General features: G+C 38.1%; 1 protein-coding gene across 2 annotated transcripts in view; it reads left to right on the plus strand.

The window, feature by feature from the left end:
- CSTPP1 (centriolar satellite-associated tubulin polyglutamylase complex regulator 1) overlaps window positions 1–17012 on the plus strand; it is a 152450-nt gene extending 135438 nt beyond the window's left edge. For both annotated transcript variants that reach the window (XM_026671022.2, XM_087951333.1), the window contains 5 exons: window positions 5906–5991; window positions 8921–9116; window positions 10644–10753; window positions 14743–14806; window positions 16429–17012. In XM_026671022.2, coding sequence (XP_026526807.1) covers window positions 5906–5991; window positions 8921–9116; window positions 10644–10753; window positions 14743–14806; window positions 16429–16606 — 634 coding nt within the window. In that variant the 3' untranslated portion in view covers window positions 16607–17012. The remainder of the gene's footprint in view (window positions 1–5905; window positions 5992–8920; window positions 9117–10643; window positions 10754–14742; window positions 14807–16428) is intronic.
- Window positions 17013–17639: the final 627 nt, after the last annotated feature.

Raw genomic sequence — 17639 nt, forward strand, 5'->3', positions numbered from 1 at the left:
TTTATTTTTTCTGGTTTTGGGAGTTGTTAATGGTACATATAGTTTGATGACTCTTGATTTCAAGTAAAAATACGCTGTAATGGTCTTCTACAGTGTTGCATCCAGAGAATAGAAATTGCCAATCAAGGGATGAGAGATCATTGTTTATAAGATCATAGTTGCCTTTTTTGAAGTTATAATTGGGGATTCCGTCGTTTGATAATTTTTGTGTGGACGTATGTTGAGACAAAAGTCAATCATGTTGTGGTCACTTTTGTAAAAGGGTTCTTTAATTTGTATTCCGTAAATTGAATTCAAACTATTGCAGAAGATGAGATCGAGGCAGTTATTAAGTCTAGTATTGTTGGTTACTAGTTGTTCTAGTCCCAGATTTGTTACTGCATTGTAGAAGGTTGCATGTGTGGGTTCAGTTGTACATTCATTAAGGGTCCAGTTAATATGAGGTAGATTGAAGTCACCAAGAAAGATAAAAGCGTGTGGGCAGGGTGCTGCCCATGTTAGTAGTGTATTTAACTTGTTTGCATGTTCGATGTCATAATCAGGGGCTCTGTAACATAGTAAGAACTGAAATGTGATATTTAAGGGCAGTTCACAGACGATGGTCTCAGGAATAGCAAGCTCCTGGGTAACTTGGATGTTTTTTAGATGTAGGGACTTTTTATAGAAGATAGCAACACCACCTCCTCTACGGATTTCACAATCTGATCAGTAAACATGATAGTCTCTTACTGTGGTAATGGAGTCAGGGAGAGATGCGTTGAACCATGTTTCACAGACAAATATAATGTTGAATTTAGCCATATTTAGTAAGAGGAGAAATTCAGGTATTTTATTTACAAGGCTTCTTGCATTGAGTAGCTTGCATTTAAGACCAGTTGTGGTTGGAATAGAGGTAGCTAGGGGTGTGTGTGCCTAGTTTTGAGTGATGTTGGATTGGATGGGGTGGGGTTGTGGAGTTGCGGGTTGTGTGACTTTCTTTTGATGCAATCAGCTCTGTAGTCAATGTATAGGTCCTTTTTGCCATTGTCTAGACAGTTTTTGAGTTCTGCGTGGAGTTCACAGGAGCGGATTCTTTGCAGTATGGATAAGTCTGGTCTTGAACGAAGTTTTTTGTGGTTGGGATTGGTTTTTTCAGTGGCATTTATTGTATGAATGAATATGCGTTTGCTGGACTAATTTTTGCCTACAACTCTACAAGATCTTGGGGCCACAGAGCCGTCATTGTATTTGTACCCAGGGCCATCTCTGGTTATTTCAATGATATCTTCAGGAGAGATGCTTGTTGTATTTGAGTTGCTTATGATATCATGAACTTTGGTGATGACGTCTGATTCATTGGTGTCTTCCAGACGGCATTTGGCATTTGGACATTTCTGTTCAAGTTCCATGGTGTCTCTGATGAGTAAGGAGATATTATTTGTGGAATTAATAAGAAAACTTAGTTTTCTCAGGCTACTTCTATTAACTGTTCTAGTCCAAGTCAGTGAAGATTCTCAGGAGTTTAAAGATACTGTAATTCCAAATGATGCTCAACAAAGCAAGGATCTTCATGAAACTTAGGATTCATTCTAACAATAATCACAGACATTGATTATATTTTGGCAATCAGAACACCAGAACTGTTTATTTAGGCAAATACACTTAAGTTTTGTTTGTAATATACTGATAGTTCAGCAGTTTCCATACTTTTTCAGGCCTATTGGGACCTATTAGTTAAATAAGACTAAAACCTCCACCTGGAGGTTTATTTGTGTCCTCTGGATCACCTGAGTAGTACAAATGGGTGTGGAGCCTTCTTGGAACTGCTGAAAGGACTGTGTTGTAGACTGGAAATAGAAGATGTCACATCCATCCCCTTCTATTGAGAGAGGGCTGTTAAATTTTGACATAAATGGCCTCTTTGACCCATCTTTCAAACCAGCGGTCCTCTCTGTCCAAAATGTGGACTTTGCTGTCTTCAAAAGAGTGGCCTTTTAAATGCAGATGGACTACTGAATCTTGTCCTGATGGCCATAAACACATGGCACAACATAGGAGAACAAACCCATCAAGACAAGATTATTGACCCATCTGTCTTCCCCTATTGACTTTGCTTGTCAGAAGGCCCTGGAAAGTTTGCAAATGGTGATCACATGACCCTGGGATGTTGCAACCAGTGTTAATACATACCAGTTGGCAAGTGCCAAATTGTGACCACATTGATGCTGCGATGGTCACAAGTGTAAGGACTGGTCGTCATTGTTTTCAACGGAATCGTAATTACGAATGGTCATTAAACGAAGAACCTTAAGTTGAGGACTATATGAAATCCAATTTCTATCCCCTGCTACTTCGTGATGTCTTGCATGATTTTATGATGGTCTTTTGGAGAGTTTTGACAAAATTATAACTCTTGGGGAGATTCATGGTTAGCCTACGTCTTTTTTGGGACCATGGCTGCAGCTATAAGCCAGTGGAGCCCCAGAGATGGTTTTGTAATGTTATCCACACTAATAAGCACCAATACAGTCTTCAGTTACTCTTTTAAGTGAGGCATGGTATGGATATAGTATCTGTATTGTAGCAACTTCTCTGGGATGAGTGACCAAAGTGTATGAGATTTACGCTGAGCAATGCTGAGCCACATCCATTTTAAATATTGAACTGAAGATAGTACATTGGCTCATCATATGTTGAATGGTTATCTATGAGATAAATAAGTAAAATAAGCACTACATTTTAATGGGTTTTTATATATATATTTATATATCAGTATGCAAATCTGACAATATTCTTTGCAGATATATAAAACTCAGAAAATCCTGGAAGATGCAAATAATTTTTCACAAAATTGTAAATGGGAGCTCACTTTTGTGCTTCCCATCCTTACTTTTTGGCTCACCAAACTATTGCCAACCTCAGTGCATCGTTGTGACATCTGGTTCACCAGTTTCCTTCAGATGGCAAACAAATGTTTTCAATCTCTCCCTTCACAATGACTTCCTGTTGAGAGATGGTGTTCAGATCCTGTATCTAACAGCCTAGAGTCTCACTTCTTAGTTATGTAATACCTGATACACAAGGAAAACGGATGCCTCTAGGAAGATTGCAACTGCTCTTATAAGATTATCTTAGTTGTTTTTCAAATGGTTGCCTTCCCTTCCTATGGAAAGCCATTCAACTACTCTAGTTATGTCCTACAACTTTTGTTGTTTCTAAAACACAGCGTTTTATCTTCTTTCAGCATACATTATAACAATTTCTGCTTTTCATTTTCCTGCCCAGAAATTTTCCAGAGCTTTTGGGTTGAGATTTAGAGAACCTGTAACTCTGGTTCATAGATAAAATTCATTCTTGGATTTTGATTATTTTACCCTCATTTGAGTTCTAAACTAGTTCAACTTTCAACTATAGTTGAAATCATGACAACTATAGTTTTAATGTTGTTTACTGTTAAAGTGTTTCTTCTTTCTACAGTTAATTATGTCACATCAGTGAACCCTTGTACTTTTCACACTGATTTAACTTCATCCAAGTTAGAGACAAACTTCTTACCAGATGCCTGTTTCCTGCCAAAGGCAATGACTGATTTCCATCTGGTTCAGGTCATAATTCTTCTGACTTCCTTCTCTTAGATGATATGTAGCAGATGCTTCATTGTCTAGATGTTTGTTAGCCTCGTGCTGTGTGTAAATTGCAGTATTCTGTATTGCCAAGCCCACTTTAACTAAAATCAAGATTTTCCCAGAGTTTCTTTTAACAAGATTTATTGAAAGAAAATATTAAAAGGTACCAAAATCTCAGCAACTGGGTTGCTATTGTTTTAGGATCTTCTTTCCCAGCTAGTTTAAGTGGGGACTTTTTCAATATTTGGCAAAAAGGCTGCTCTTTTAATAAGTGAGGAATGTCCAGGTGGCAGGGTGTAAATTTGTCAGTTTCTGAACATATTGTTATACATGTATGGAATGCTTAGAAATGACAAAGAATTATAAATTGTTTACTTGTAATTGTGGTTTTTCAAGTCCTTCTTGCATAACTTCATATTTTACTCCTTTCAAGTCACTGTATTGGTTCCAAGTACTTTGCATTACTTGGTGAAGCCATGCGCTGGTGTGGATGAAGTCCCATTACAAAGCTCAGCTTTAAAATGTTCCTAAATGAAGGGACATGCACAGATCCGTTTGAAGAACTGCAGTAACAACAAGACATCTAAGATGTAAAGACATTAAAGATGTACAATTGTGTCACCTGAGAAATAAACACTAGGAGCATGCATATTTTGAGTATTATTTACCACAGCATTATGGTGTAGCTCATTCAAAGTTGCATAACTAACTCTCAATGATTAGCTATTGGAGGGGAAACCTAAGGAACAGCTGGGAGGGTGAACATAGGAAAGATTAGACAAGTGATTTAGTTAGCATACCTAAAACTTGATTGCATTGCAATATTACAGTATCAATTCAGACACTACTGGACACCCCCAACAGTAAACATGGTATCGAAGTAATGCCTTTCTTTCCTGTGGCATTGACATATTCTGTATGCTTCTTTTGACCTATCCAAACAACACTGGCAAATTAATGGCATAGTAATTTCTTCCTCCCCATAATTGCTGCTTTATCATCCAACTGTTCTGTGAAGTTTTTGTAAGAGTACCACAGACTTTGCTTTTATAAGGTTTGTAGGTTTAATGCTGTTGGAATAGCAATATACATTAAGACAGTAAAGTTTTGCTCTGCCCATTAGCATTAACTGTGTTCATCCAAGCTTAAAACAGCACAGAGAAGATATTTGTGGTTGTAAACTTATTTTAGTTTTACCCTTTATACTAGACTATTGCTTCTTTTCGAAAAGCAAGAAAACAAGTATTTTCTCATTTATTTGCTCAGGATTTAGTTCACTTTTAAATGACGTGATTTTATTAGAGTAACCCACAAGTATCCTACCTGTCAATGAATACTTGAGCTTCAATCATAACAATACAAGAGCAAACAATAGATACAAACTCAAGGTTAACCGCACCAAACTTGATTGCAGGAAATACGACTTCGGCAACAGAGTGGTCAATGTCTGGAATACTCTACCTGACTTTGTGGTTTCTTCCCCAAACCCCAAAAACTTTAACCTTAGACTGTCTACTATTGACCTCACCCCTTTCCTAAGAGGTCTGTAGGGGGCGTGCATAAGCGCACCAACATGTCTACCGTCCCTGTCCTATTGTTTCTTTTAATTATTTTTATTTTTCTTATATGTATCCATGTATTCATAACTATGTTTTTACTTATACCTATTATCTTGTAAGCAATTGACAAACCAAATAAAATATAAATATAAATAAATAAAATAAAAACAAGCAATAGGAAATATAGATTGTTATACTCTGCTCATAAGGATAACTGTAGTCTTCTTGACAATCTAGTTTTCAAGGCTTTAGATTGCTTTTTTGAATGACTTTCACAAGGTAATCACACAACCCATTACCCAAGCACCATATGAAGGGCTGTCTTTGAAGAGGACTTGGGACTTGCAAATAGTAGAGAATGTGGGGAACAAGACTGTTGGGAGGGAATTGCTGTTGTAGAATCCCACTCTTCTGGAGGCTACAGCACTGGCTATCAACTGAAAATGCTAGTTGGTTAAATTAATTAAACAAACAAACAAATATGCTGTTATCCATCAGTCTTTAGTGGTACTTTCTAGGAATAATAAAAGAATAATAACAACAATGCCGTAATAACAAAAGTATCATAAAGCATTAAGAAGAAACTTGGTGGGCTTAATACAACAGATCCGGGGACTGATTTGGAGAACAAAATGTAATACCTTTTATCAGTCCTGAACATTTCTGCTTCACTTCCAATGCCCTGTATCTCTGCTGTACACCACATTGGCTGTTGCTGAGCATTCTCCTTCTTGATTCCAGGATTGTTTTAATGGATGATGCTGTGGACTGTTTGATGTCTTTTTCAGACTTCCTGTTTGCCTTCCAGATCCAGTTTTACTACTCAGGCAAGTCTATCCCACTTTATTACATTTGTGATTAATGTAATTGGACAGATCACATAGCATCATACTGGGAACGACCTTGGTCGGACAATTTTGCTCTATAATAAGACCTGTGCTGTCTGAAATCTGTATGTCAAGCTTTGTTCTGTATATCTGAGGATTATTTTAATTAATATATTCCCACTGTGCCTTTTAGAGCAAGTCTTAATAAGCAGTTGCAATAAAATAGCTTTAAAAAAACTGATAACAGCCTAGATAAAAATATATATACTAAAGGCCAAAAAAACCAGCTATGTGTATATGTCTACCCCAACAGAATTACTTAACTGAAAACATTATGAGAGTGGAATGGTAATTGAAAATGCTTTGCTGGTATTACCAATCTGAATGCTTTTAGTAGCAAGTCAGAGAACAAGATCTCTAAGACTGTTTACAGACTTTGTAAGTTATGTCAGACTTTAAGCTGAGATCAGTCATGAAGGACAGCCACTGCTCCTGATATAAAATCCTTATATAATTAAACAAACTTACCTGGCCTTTCCCATGCGGTGTTAATTCCTGTAAGCACCAGGCCAACTCTACAACCTCTGTGATGGCTGATGCATGCATGAATTCAAGGATGGTAATTCTGCATAGGTAATATAAGGATGGTTTAGATTGGAGTAATGCATGTATATAAACTGAAGACGAGGTGAAAAGGTTGACATTCTGAGCTGATAAAATGTAGCTTTGTCAATAAGGAGTTCTTCCTCCACAAATATCAGAGCTCTGTTAAAACGTTTCAGATTCCAGGCCATAGTAGGGAAGTGAGTTTTTGTAAACATATCCTATTCCTAGTATTCCTATATGTGCCGATTCCATCAGGCTCCTCAGTGCTAGGGTCTTGAGTGTAGATTAGTTTCTTATTTGGTTCCTCCCTTTTGGGACCTCTCTGGTAAATCGGAGGAACACTGGAGATTGGAGAGCCTGCTTACATAGGGAGATGTTAGGATCAAAGCTGGCAAGTTTTAGCACCATTTTTCCGCCAGTGATTAAAGTTACAAAACCTTGTAAGCATCTCAGGGGTATCCCCAGTCTATGTTACCTTGTTCCTGGTAGAGCAAATCTTCCTGAAACGTGTTTACGAGATTTGTTTTCATCAGTCAGCATACAGAAATGCTCGAAAGCTGTTGACAGCTTCCCAGCACCTTGATTTACAGTTACATAGACAGATTCTACACATAAGATAAACTCTATGTAACTTTTGCACATCCTTCCAAAAAGGCTATTGCATATAGGAACTTCCAATATTACAAATTATAGTCAGTAACCAGTATAAGAGAGACACAGAGAGAAAGACTGGGAAAGAACAGCAAATATCCATGAACATACAATAAATGACAAAGTAGTTAATTTAAAATAGTGTATAAAATTATAATAAAACCTATTGAACTGGATCCAGTCTAGTCAACTAAATTTATAAAACCTATTGTCTCTAAAACTCATTTTCTTTATTTGCTACTTTAGAATCCTTGGTTGGGTAATTTGGGAATAAGCAAGAAAAAAATGAAATGGAAGAAGCAAATAACTTTTGTGATATACAGTATTAGGACAAAACATAGACTTTTAGGCAGCTGACTGGTACTTAGGCTTGGGTAGGAAATTCCAAATATTTGGAGCAAGACAGCTGTTTTATTCTGAGGTACGGTTTTGCCTCTGTTGAGAACTAAATGAAAGCAAGGGCCAGTTATTATAAATGTTTTTCATTTGAACGTAAAATGTAATAAATGATTGCATGTAAATGTTTATTATCATCTCAGAGAGAGCATTGTACTAAATGGCTTATTTCACTGCTACTACTAAGGCAAGTTTCTCTGTTAATTCTCTCTCGAAGCAAGGTTCAATTGCATGGCAATTAATAACCCTTTCCTCAAGTCATCTTTCTCTCGACAGTTGTGTCATCTGGATGAGGGAGATTAAGCTACTCTGGAGATCAAACTAACAGAGAAAGGAAAATAAAAAGCAATAATTTATGATATGTTTCATCCTTTGAGAATTTCAGACCTTCAAATTCACATTAAAATGTCACCTATCTGTTTCGGCATATACACTTTTGCAGGTTCCAATCATGCATGCAAAGATTTGCACACTAATACCTTTGGATACCATTTCTGTTGTTATCCAAATTTAACAGTTGTTTTCAAGTCACCCACCAATATGCATGAATGCAAAACACTCAGAGTGGAATCTACATCTTTGCATAGCTGATCAGGATGGTTTTAAAAACTTGTTTATATGCAGCTTCTGGGAGTAAATAACAGGAAAATTTTGGAGCCAGATGGAGAATGCTTTCAGTCAGTTTCTTTGCTAATATCTCTTTTGATCCCATACTGTACTTAATTTGAAGTTGCATTGAAACACACTGGGTTGCTCACCAGAGCCTGCATAATCCACCTCTCCTGAAACCTCTAACAATGCCAACTATCTAAATTTTATGTTTATTTCTGACTATGGAAGTGTGTGTGTGTGTCTGTCTGTCTGTCTGTGTATGTGTGTATTCTGATTGGGTGACCTTGTCTTTTATGCTTCTTCACACAATGAACACTCTACATAATTGAAAACCTAGTCCAAAGAATAGAATCAATTGGCTACCCAAAAGGCACTTTGAGTTAGCTTTGTTAACCTTTGTGTGATTTTCATGTCAAATAGCAACTAAATTAGCAAGTAAATTGCATATTGATATTGGTCACTGCATATTTATATGATCTCTGGAAACAGTAAAACGTTCTCAAAATACAATGTATAATTAGAATAGAATTAATTAGCTACATAGTTAATGCAGTCTTTTATATAGCACATTAACTATACATAGTTAATGCAGTCTTTTATATAGCACATAGTCTTACAGTACGTTGATAAGTGATTTTTGCAACCTATCTTTGTTTTTGAACAGAGTTTATTGAAAATGTGGCCGCCATCTATCAAGAGCTGTTGACAGGTAAAAATCCAAACACCGTGATTGTGCCTACGTCATCTTCTGGACAGCATCGTTCGCGTCAAACTCTCAGTGAGTGCAGTCCAGTCGATGGGGTGGAGGCATCTGCATTTTACCAGTGCCTTGAATCATTATGTGACAAATCTAAATACAGGTAAGGCCATCTGGGTTCGAACAAGCTGTATCTATTTCATTGGCTTCAGGGTAAGGAAGGGGCTTACTGACATTTTGGTACAAACAATCCATATCAAAAAGCTCTTGTAAATGTGATCTTGTATCTTCAGTCTTGCGCTGTTCCTCTATTTCCTGAAACAAATGTGTGTCAGGCATTGGTACAGATTAAAATTTGACTTTTGTATGTATTATGCAACTGATTTTCAGCTGCCAACAATTCTGCCCCATTTTATACCCATTTTATATTTATTATATCAATATATTTTGACATCCATATGTCAGACTCATCGATTTAATTTATTGATTTCTCTGAGAAAAAGCACATGGAAAAAGAGCTATTTCATTTTAATAACCAGTATACTTTATTTACAATGAAAAAACTACATTGACCGAAAGAAAGAAATGAATTAGTGAAGAGAGTTCAGCTGCAATTAAAATAACAAGAAAATGATATAATTTGTGAAGAAGATAAAAGGGCAAGATTTCATGGAACGTTGTTCTTCATCACATCAGTCCTAACTGTGCTCTACTGACAACCTACAATTGTCACCTATAGAACAAAGCATTTTAAAAGGGTAGCTTAAAAGTCCCCTTGTAAAGGGTTGGACTTTTTCTTTGTGTTTGGAATCTCTGTCACAGCAAACAATTAAACAGCTTGCTTGTGGCATTCAGTTTGATTCAAGGCTTTTCCAAACATTCAGCGTCAAATGGGACAAAAGGTTGCAATAATTATTTTGCATATGCCAAAAACATACAGAAAGAAAAGCAGTACATGCACACAGTGGGAAAAGTCATAGAGAAAAGAGAACACAGAAACATACATTTTTAGAGAATACGGTAAGAAAGAGGTCACATTTTCTCCTACATGCAGAGCAATCAAGCAACAATTTGCTACTCTTTGGAAGTGATGCTCTTTTCATATTTGCAAATGAATAGAACATACTTCCCACTACATTGCCACCATTTTCCATGCCTTTCCACTGAGGGAAAAATGGGAAAAGCACGGGGTGATTCCTGAACGTTTGTCTAACACATAGGTTCACCCACTGGGGAAAACTTGTATGAAATGACCTATCAGGAAAATACAAACAATCTTTAATGGTATAGAGGGAGGCTCTGGGAAAGGGGAGAACTCTTCTCGAATACCCATAGAATGAGTTGACCACCATACCAGAGTTTCCCAATGCTGCTTTAATTGCTGCCTGGCCAACTAGATTTCCTTCAACATGAAGAAGAAAGGTATTGTTTAAAGTAATTGGGAAATGCTTTTCACTGGACCTTCTCTTCCCATGATTCTCCCAAGTTAAAAAGGAACCATGAGTGCCCATGGAACTACTAGTCCATTCTCTCTCATTGCAGAAAGATACATTTCTCAAACTGTAGTAAAATGGGTTCGTGATGTAGATGACTCAATTCATTCAGTTTGATCGGTCTTATGTCTAAAGAAAGGTAATTCACAGACATCAATATATCAAGCGTTTTTCTTGTGTTCCTTGTGTTTGCCTAGCTGCCCCCCAGCCACTGTTCTCAAGGAAATTCTGAGCAATGTACAGAGAGTAACTTTCTATGGATTTCTGATGGCTCTTGCAAAGCATCATGGGATCAACAAAGCTCTTGGTAATGAAAAGTCCTGTATTTTCCATGCATAATATTTTAGGGATTTGGTGGCCTAGATTCTTTTTGTGAAGGTTACAGAGTCCGCAGGTCTAGTAGGTATATACCAGAAAAGTTTATATTTAAAGCAAAACAATTCCATGAGATTGAAACAGGGCAAGTCAATAACAAAACAAAAAGGTCCCTTAATTCCCATCTATCCCTATTAGATTTTCAGGTGTTGTTATAACCCTCCAGCAGCAAGGAAAGAGATGGGCAACTACCATTATGATCTGTTCTGTGCCCCAGATCCTTATTTAGCTTAATTCATGCAAGTGAACAAGATCCTGGTTTTTTCTTAATTCTTCATTTTCTTCTGAAGAAGCCAAGACTTCTTTGTTTCAATAGAAACCTCATGATTCCAGGACAGAAGCAATGCCCATACGCCCTTTCAGGACTGTTATTTGTCCTGCAACCTTAAAATCAGGCTTTGAAAAAGTGGGTGTCTTTTTCCATAGCAGAATCTGTCTGTGTTGGAGATCGGCAGTGGGCCTGATGCATCTCTGGGCTTCTGAATAGAGCAGCATGCCTTCTTGATTCTGCCAGCAGCCATCCAAGTTGCTCTTGATGCCTCTGCATTTTCTTCGCTCAAGGATATATGTCTTAGCCCAAACTCCCCTCCCTTTCCAGCGTCCCATCCCCTGCCAACAACTGGAGCTGCTGTTTACCCAAAGCGTAGAGATTATATATCAAAAGGAACACGATACAAGCCCTCAATCCCTTCTGCAAACAAGCTTAGCTAGTAATGCATTCCCAAGCGAAGACGATGCCTAGATCGCCCCAGTTCAGGCTTTTCTTTCTGCCTGTGCAAAATCCACTTCCAGTAAGGTGCAAAGCAAACAGATGGGCTGAGAAAGCCCTGCCTACTGCCGCCATTGTGTACGGGTTTTTCCTTCCATTAAGAAAGGCCTGTCCTGGCTCCCAGCCAGGCTCCTACTGAGGCCTCTTGCGGGGCAGCTGTAAGTGTAACAGGTGCAGCGAAAGCAGGATTTTGGCAACGAAAGCAGGATTTTTCTCCTCCTGCCTTTTCATCTTCCCTGCACACGGGATCATTTGAATAGGCTTTGGTCTGCCAGGGATCACAGGCTCCCTCAAGGCCCACAGGCAAGGGCAGTTCCAGGCGAGAGAGAGCTTCAGATGAGGAAGGAAAGCGCTTCCAGGCAGGGGCCCACCCTGCCTCCAATCTCACCAGGATCTTGAAAGGGAAGAGAAGGAGAGCTTAGAAGGCAGCTGATGAATTTGTCAAGCAGACTGCAGGCCCAGCCTCACTCCCGTGTGTCAATATTGATTCTCCAATCCACTGCGTATTGTTGACCAATTCTCCCAAGAGATTGGAGCACCCTTGAGATCTTTAGATGCAAGAACAAGCTTCGCATTCAGGAAATGGAGGCTGCGGAAGGCTGGCAGCAGCCCCTTTTTGCTCATTTGGCCTTCGGTATTATAGTGCTAGGGATATAAGAGTGCCTTTCTTTTGGGGGATATTAGGCAGGATATTAGAAGGAACAGATTGCCCCTTCCCTCCTCAAGTGCAGCTTTCTTTCTCATTAAGAGGTTTCATCTCCAGGAACAGGTTTCATCCCTGTTTCTCCCATGGGTGACTGGTGCAAGGTGAAGGGTTATGCAAAAGATCTCTGTGAGGATCTGCTGCCCTGGGAGCCATATACAGGCCGGGGATGCCAAGTTACGCCAAGAACTGTGTGTGCAGACTCTTCTCTGTAGACTTCCACATCTAAGGCAGGAAGAGCATTCTGTTCTTGACAACAGACTCCAGTTAGGTCCCATGCACCACACTGTATTAAAAAAAAAAGAGAGTACAATTTATTGTACAGGAGGAGAAAGCGCAGCTGTCAGGTAATCCCAGTGGGCCACTTCTCTGCCATAGTGTATCAGGGCATCTGAAAATCTTCTCTCCATCTTCAGATATATGTTATCTTCACAGAATATGTATCTGAGGTAACCAGGGAGAAAATTAGGCCTTCTTTCCCTCTTTTTTGCACTCCAGTTAGTAGACCAATATGATTATATATTTCATGTGGAGATGCCTTAGAGCAGGGGGTCTCCAACCGTGGCAACTTTAAGACTTGTGGACTTCAACTCCCAGAATTCCTCAGCCAGCAAAGCTGGCTAACCTTTTCCAGACCAAGTGCCCAAAGTGCACATGTGCACGCACAAATGCACGCGTGCGAACCCCCAAAATGCATTGTGCCTCCCCATGCATGCACCCCACCCCCCTGGCATGCACACATGACCCCCCACATGCACCCCACCCCCACACGCATGTGCACATGACCCCCCCACGCGCTCTGTCCCCCCAGGCAGGGGTTGACCTGCCCTAGACAAAAATGGTGTGCAGTTTGGGGATTCATCTAGATTCATGTCTACCTGTTCAAGACACTTTGCACAAATCTGTCTTGTGAACCATTGTATTTGTTCCTGGATTGTAAGGCTCTTTTTAAAATCCATTTTTTTTATCGCCTCAAGTCTGGCTTACAGCAATATAGTCTACAGTCTTGTAAAAATGAAATATGACTCATCAAAAATTTTGATTTTTTCCCCCAACTTATTTCAAGTATAATGATATTTGATCATTTCAATAATATTGATAAATAAAGGAGACATAGTAACAGAATAACAGAGTAAGCAATTCATACTGGAGTCTCCCTTTCCTCATCTACGATAAAGGGCTGTTAAGGAAATTGGCAACCTGAATCTGCTAGATTCAGATCATGCTTCATGAACGGAATCCTTGTCCACAGTGCCTACACGAAGAATGAAAACCAAAACCAGCTCTGTTCACGGGCTCATCGTGTAGCTGACAAAGCGCAAAAGGAATGAGGAAGGGAAGAGCAATCAAGTAAATTTAGGCATCAAGTGGTAGCATTAGATATCTAAGCAGTATCATGTGTTCAGGACAGATGGGCCTCTCTGCCAGTAAATGTACTCATATACACAATCCTGCTGCAGCTATAAGCTGCTGATGAATGACAAGGACCTCAAAGTTAGTATTTTGAGATTCCCTCCCCCTCCAAATAATGTATTCTTAAAAAGGCACTTAAAACATGATTGTGCTGCATTTTCTTTGCTCATACTAGAAAGCAAATTCTTTGCTTCCTTGTCAGGCAAACGCCCTTTTAATGTTCTTTGTCAGTTATGAAGTGGTCCAAACTCTAAAGAGAAGAATGGGGCTCTTAATTCAGTGTAGTTATGCAACTTTATGTGGATTTAATATCTTAGTGACTGTTTTAAATATTAATGTAGATGATTTTACTTACTAAGATACAGCAGCCTCCCATATTTGGAAGTCAGTGAGGTCCTGATTAGTCAGCTAACTGGGTTTCCCTTGTATACCAAATAACCTTCCTTATTAGTGCAAAAGTCTGAAATTTCATGTATGTTACTATTAAGACAATTGTAGGAGCTACAGTGCTGATTGTTAAAGTGAAAGACTTACAAGTAAGTAGAGATGGGGAGCTATTATAGAGATAGAGATAGATTAAAAAATAAATAATAATTCTTAGGTTGATCATTCTTTTATGTTTTATGGAAGTCCATGTACAGTATAACGTGATAAAATGATTGTTTGAAGGACATCAGCCACAACAGACCATCCTCACACTGAGCTAATGGGATGCTGGGATGCTACAAAAAATGTTTCCTGTAGGAGTAGGACAAGATCCTCCAAATGTAGCAATTGTGAAAAGGGTGATCAGGCAGTTGGCAGGAGGAGTGTCTGCAAATTCAATTGCTTTTTGAAGAAGGCTAACAAACCTAAGCCATACAGAGAGCAGTTTGTAGCATGAATTCCATTGGAATTATTGAGCAGATCTTCCTCTTCATATATTTCCATTTTCATGGGTGGATTCACTTCAGATTCCATAGTATTACAGTATATAGAAACTTATTCTTGGTTAAGAATTTAAATTGGGTTTTCTCATTTTGCCATTCATTTTTAGGAGCTCTCCCTGAGAAAGCAGAGTTGCTGTTTGACCCAGTTATGGATCAGGAATTAGAGAAACTGTAAGTATTTTTAAAATGAAGAACAACTACGTGGCATGGGGCACCATTATTTTTCCTTTCAGGTGTCACAGCAGAATTTTTGCAGTTAACATAACAGCAATGGTAATTTTTCCTTTCACTCTAAAACGTGGCAGGTAGAATTGAAATTAATTCAAGGAGCAAAGGAAAACTATTTGTATATCTATTGGTATAGCTATTTGTTATTTGTATATCCCTTTTAATTATGACATCAGCCAGTTTCATTTATAAATCCAGGTAACATCTTCCATATCATTCTTATAACCTATCATTTCAAATCAGCCTCATTCTTTGTCTTGCCCAATAAAACTTGAGTTTCTTCTATAATTTTGATCTTTAGTTCTTTCTAGTTTGCTTTTGTGTTCAACTTTCAAAATCTTGTCTTTTTTTTCTAATCAACAGCATTTTCCCATGGAAAAGTTACATATCCTTAATTTCAATTTTTCCCCACATATTTTTATAGAATTCTAAACAACCCACAGGATTGTAAGGATGCATTCTTCTAATTAATTTCGGCCCCCTTAGACCATTTATAACTTTCCAGAATCAATATTCTAATCACTCTTTGTTTATTCTAAAACATTTTGAACTCCTTAAACTTGCATAAACTACTTTTGCTGAGGATTGAAAGAGACTCACCCGGTGTAATGAAGCTTGCTGTTCTGATGGTTTTGTTATTCATTCTTACATTGAATTGGACAACTTTCTTGTAACAACTTATACACTGGCTAACTTTCTTATACGTTTCTCATAACTTTTGCATTGAATAACTTATTTTGCGTCTACAAAAGAGATGCATTAAAGTTTTGAGCAGACAAAACAAAATCAAATATTGGGACATTATTTAAAGAGGTCAAAGATCGGTATTGTTAAAAGCAAAGGGAGGGAATATAAATTGGTTTATTTGATCAAGATTAAAATAAGATATATATTTTTCTGGTAACTCTTAATGGATTTTTGTTGACCAAGACTGAAGGATGAGGCTTTAAAGATCTGCTTATATGCAAGTGATGAGGTATAAGAGGAAGAGATCTTTGGTTGTATTTTCAAAAAAAGTGGTAAGTTGCTGTGTTAAAAAGCAAAGTAAAGGAATATAAAGTTGTCTTTTTAAAGGTTAAAATATGTTATTTCTCATAAATTTTAATGGGCTTTTTATCAGGACTGAATGATGATGCTTTAAAATTTTGTTTTAAAATTTGTTTATATATATATTCTAATTTATTTTAACTTGTATTAGTTTTTTTAATCTCTGAAAATTTTAATAAAAATCATTTCAAAAGGAAGTATTGTGCAGTTGATATATCGAGATATATCGAGAAAGGAGCAAGCCTGCTTTTTCCAAATGTTGTTTCATGCAAAAGAAAATTTCAAACATCTCACCGTTTCTATAGGAGCAATTTTCTGAGCTTCTAAGCAAAGGAGCTCAGTCTCCAATTGTAAAGGTGGCCAAAGACTGCATTCCTCTTCTCCGAATACTTTAGCAAATTATTGTTCCATACTTTTAAACATTCCCCAGTATGCTTTAACAACTTTTATAATGACAAATGTGAACCAAAGTAAAGTTACAACAGGGTTTTCTTTCTTTCTTTCTTTCTTTCTTTCAGGATTGCATCAATTTCAGGCCTTTCAGTATCCAATTCTAGTGCAAGTGGGGATGCAACAAACTTGCCTTCTCGTGCTTCACCACGCATCTGTTCCCTTTGGAGGCCGCTCCACCACCGTCGGAAAGTGGATACTGAAAGTGATGGCTCCACAGAAGAGACAGATTCTTCAGAGAACTGATTAAATGAATATACAATGGTTTAACAGGTCCTTATAACCCAAAGTGTTGGATTTAAGGAAAAGGGAGATGGGAGACCTATTGCAATTGTAGGACCATACTGCTCTCTTGTGGCAAATATGTCATATTGATTGAAATACGAGAGCATTTGTTTCAGTGTTAAGAAATTTAAATTCTATGTAGAGTTTGCATCACTATCCTTTGATCTCTGTTGTACACACAAGACTTTACCTTCTCCCTTCATATGAACCCTTTATTATACTGCTTGGTATTAACGTATTTTATGAAAGTCCAGATCAGAAAGGAAAATGCATGGCTCAGAGGGATAGGTAATTTTTTTCACTGTGGGTTCAGGATGAGGCCTGTGAAGTGTGAACTATGTATAGAAAATAAAGAATGTTGCAGATTGAGATTTCTTGCATCATAAGTTGTTATGCCTCACTTGTATCCACAGGTGAGCAATCACAATTCTGAAGTTCCAAAAATATAAGCAAACAAAAACAAACCCCAAACAAGATAACTGCTGAAGTTTTTCCAGTCCTCAGCAGTAATTCCGTTATCTGTTTGGCAAACCTGAAGTGCCTATAAATCACAATGCCTCAGAGAATCTTCACAAGACTTTCGCTCTAACAAGACACTTTGCTTCTGGCAAATTTCTCAAGCCAATCCGTTTCCTTTTATCCCCTAAGGGGGCGTGTTAGTCTCATTAATTAATCATTGGCTCGACGCCTCTTTCCCAATTGAGATTGACGTCTCAATCTCCGTCTATTTCTCACATCAAGCTAGGATCCCTCAAAGTTTTCCTCCTCTCCTGAAACCTCTCGCACGTTTTCCTGTTTATCTGCCACCGGCTGCTGCGTAATCCAAGATGGAAACTTGGGGGAGGTAGAAGGCTCTGACAGCTCTAATAAATTAGGTTCGTCTCTCATAGCCAAGTCCACTTCCTCATCCTGGCTACCCTCAAAATCACTCAGCAATGCAGGCTTAAATCTCACTGCCAGGTCCTCTTCACTTGAGCTCACATCTGCCAACGGA

The sequence above is a fragment of the Notechis scutatus genome, chromosome 1 (genome assembly GCF_049901735.1).
Source record: "Notechis scutatus isolate UNSWTSFEM ecotype Mainland chromosome 1, rNotScu1.2, whole genome shotgun sequence".
Lineage (NCBI taxonomy): Eukaryota > Metazoa > Chordata > Lepidosauria > Squamata > Elapidae > Notechis > Notechis scutatus.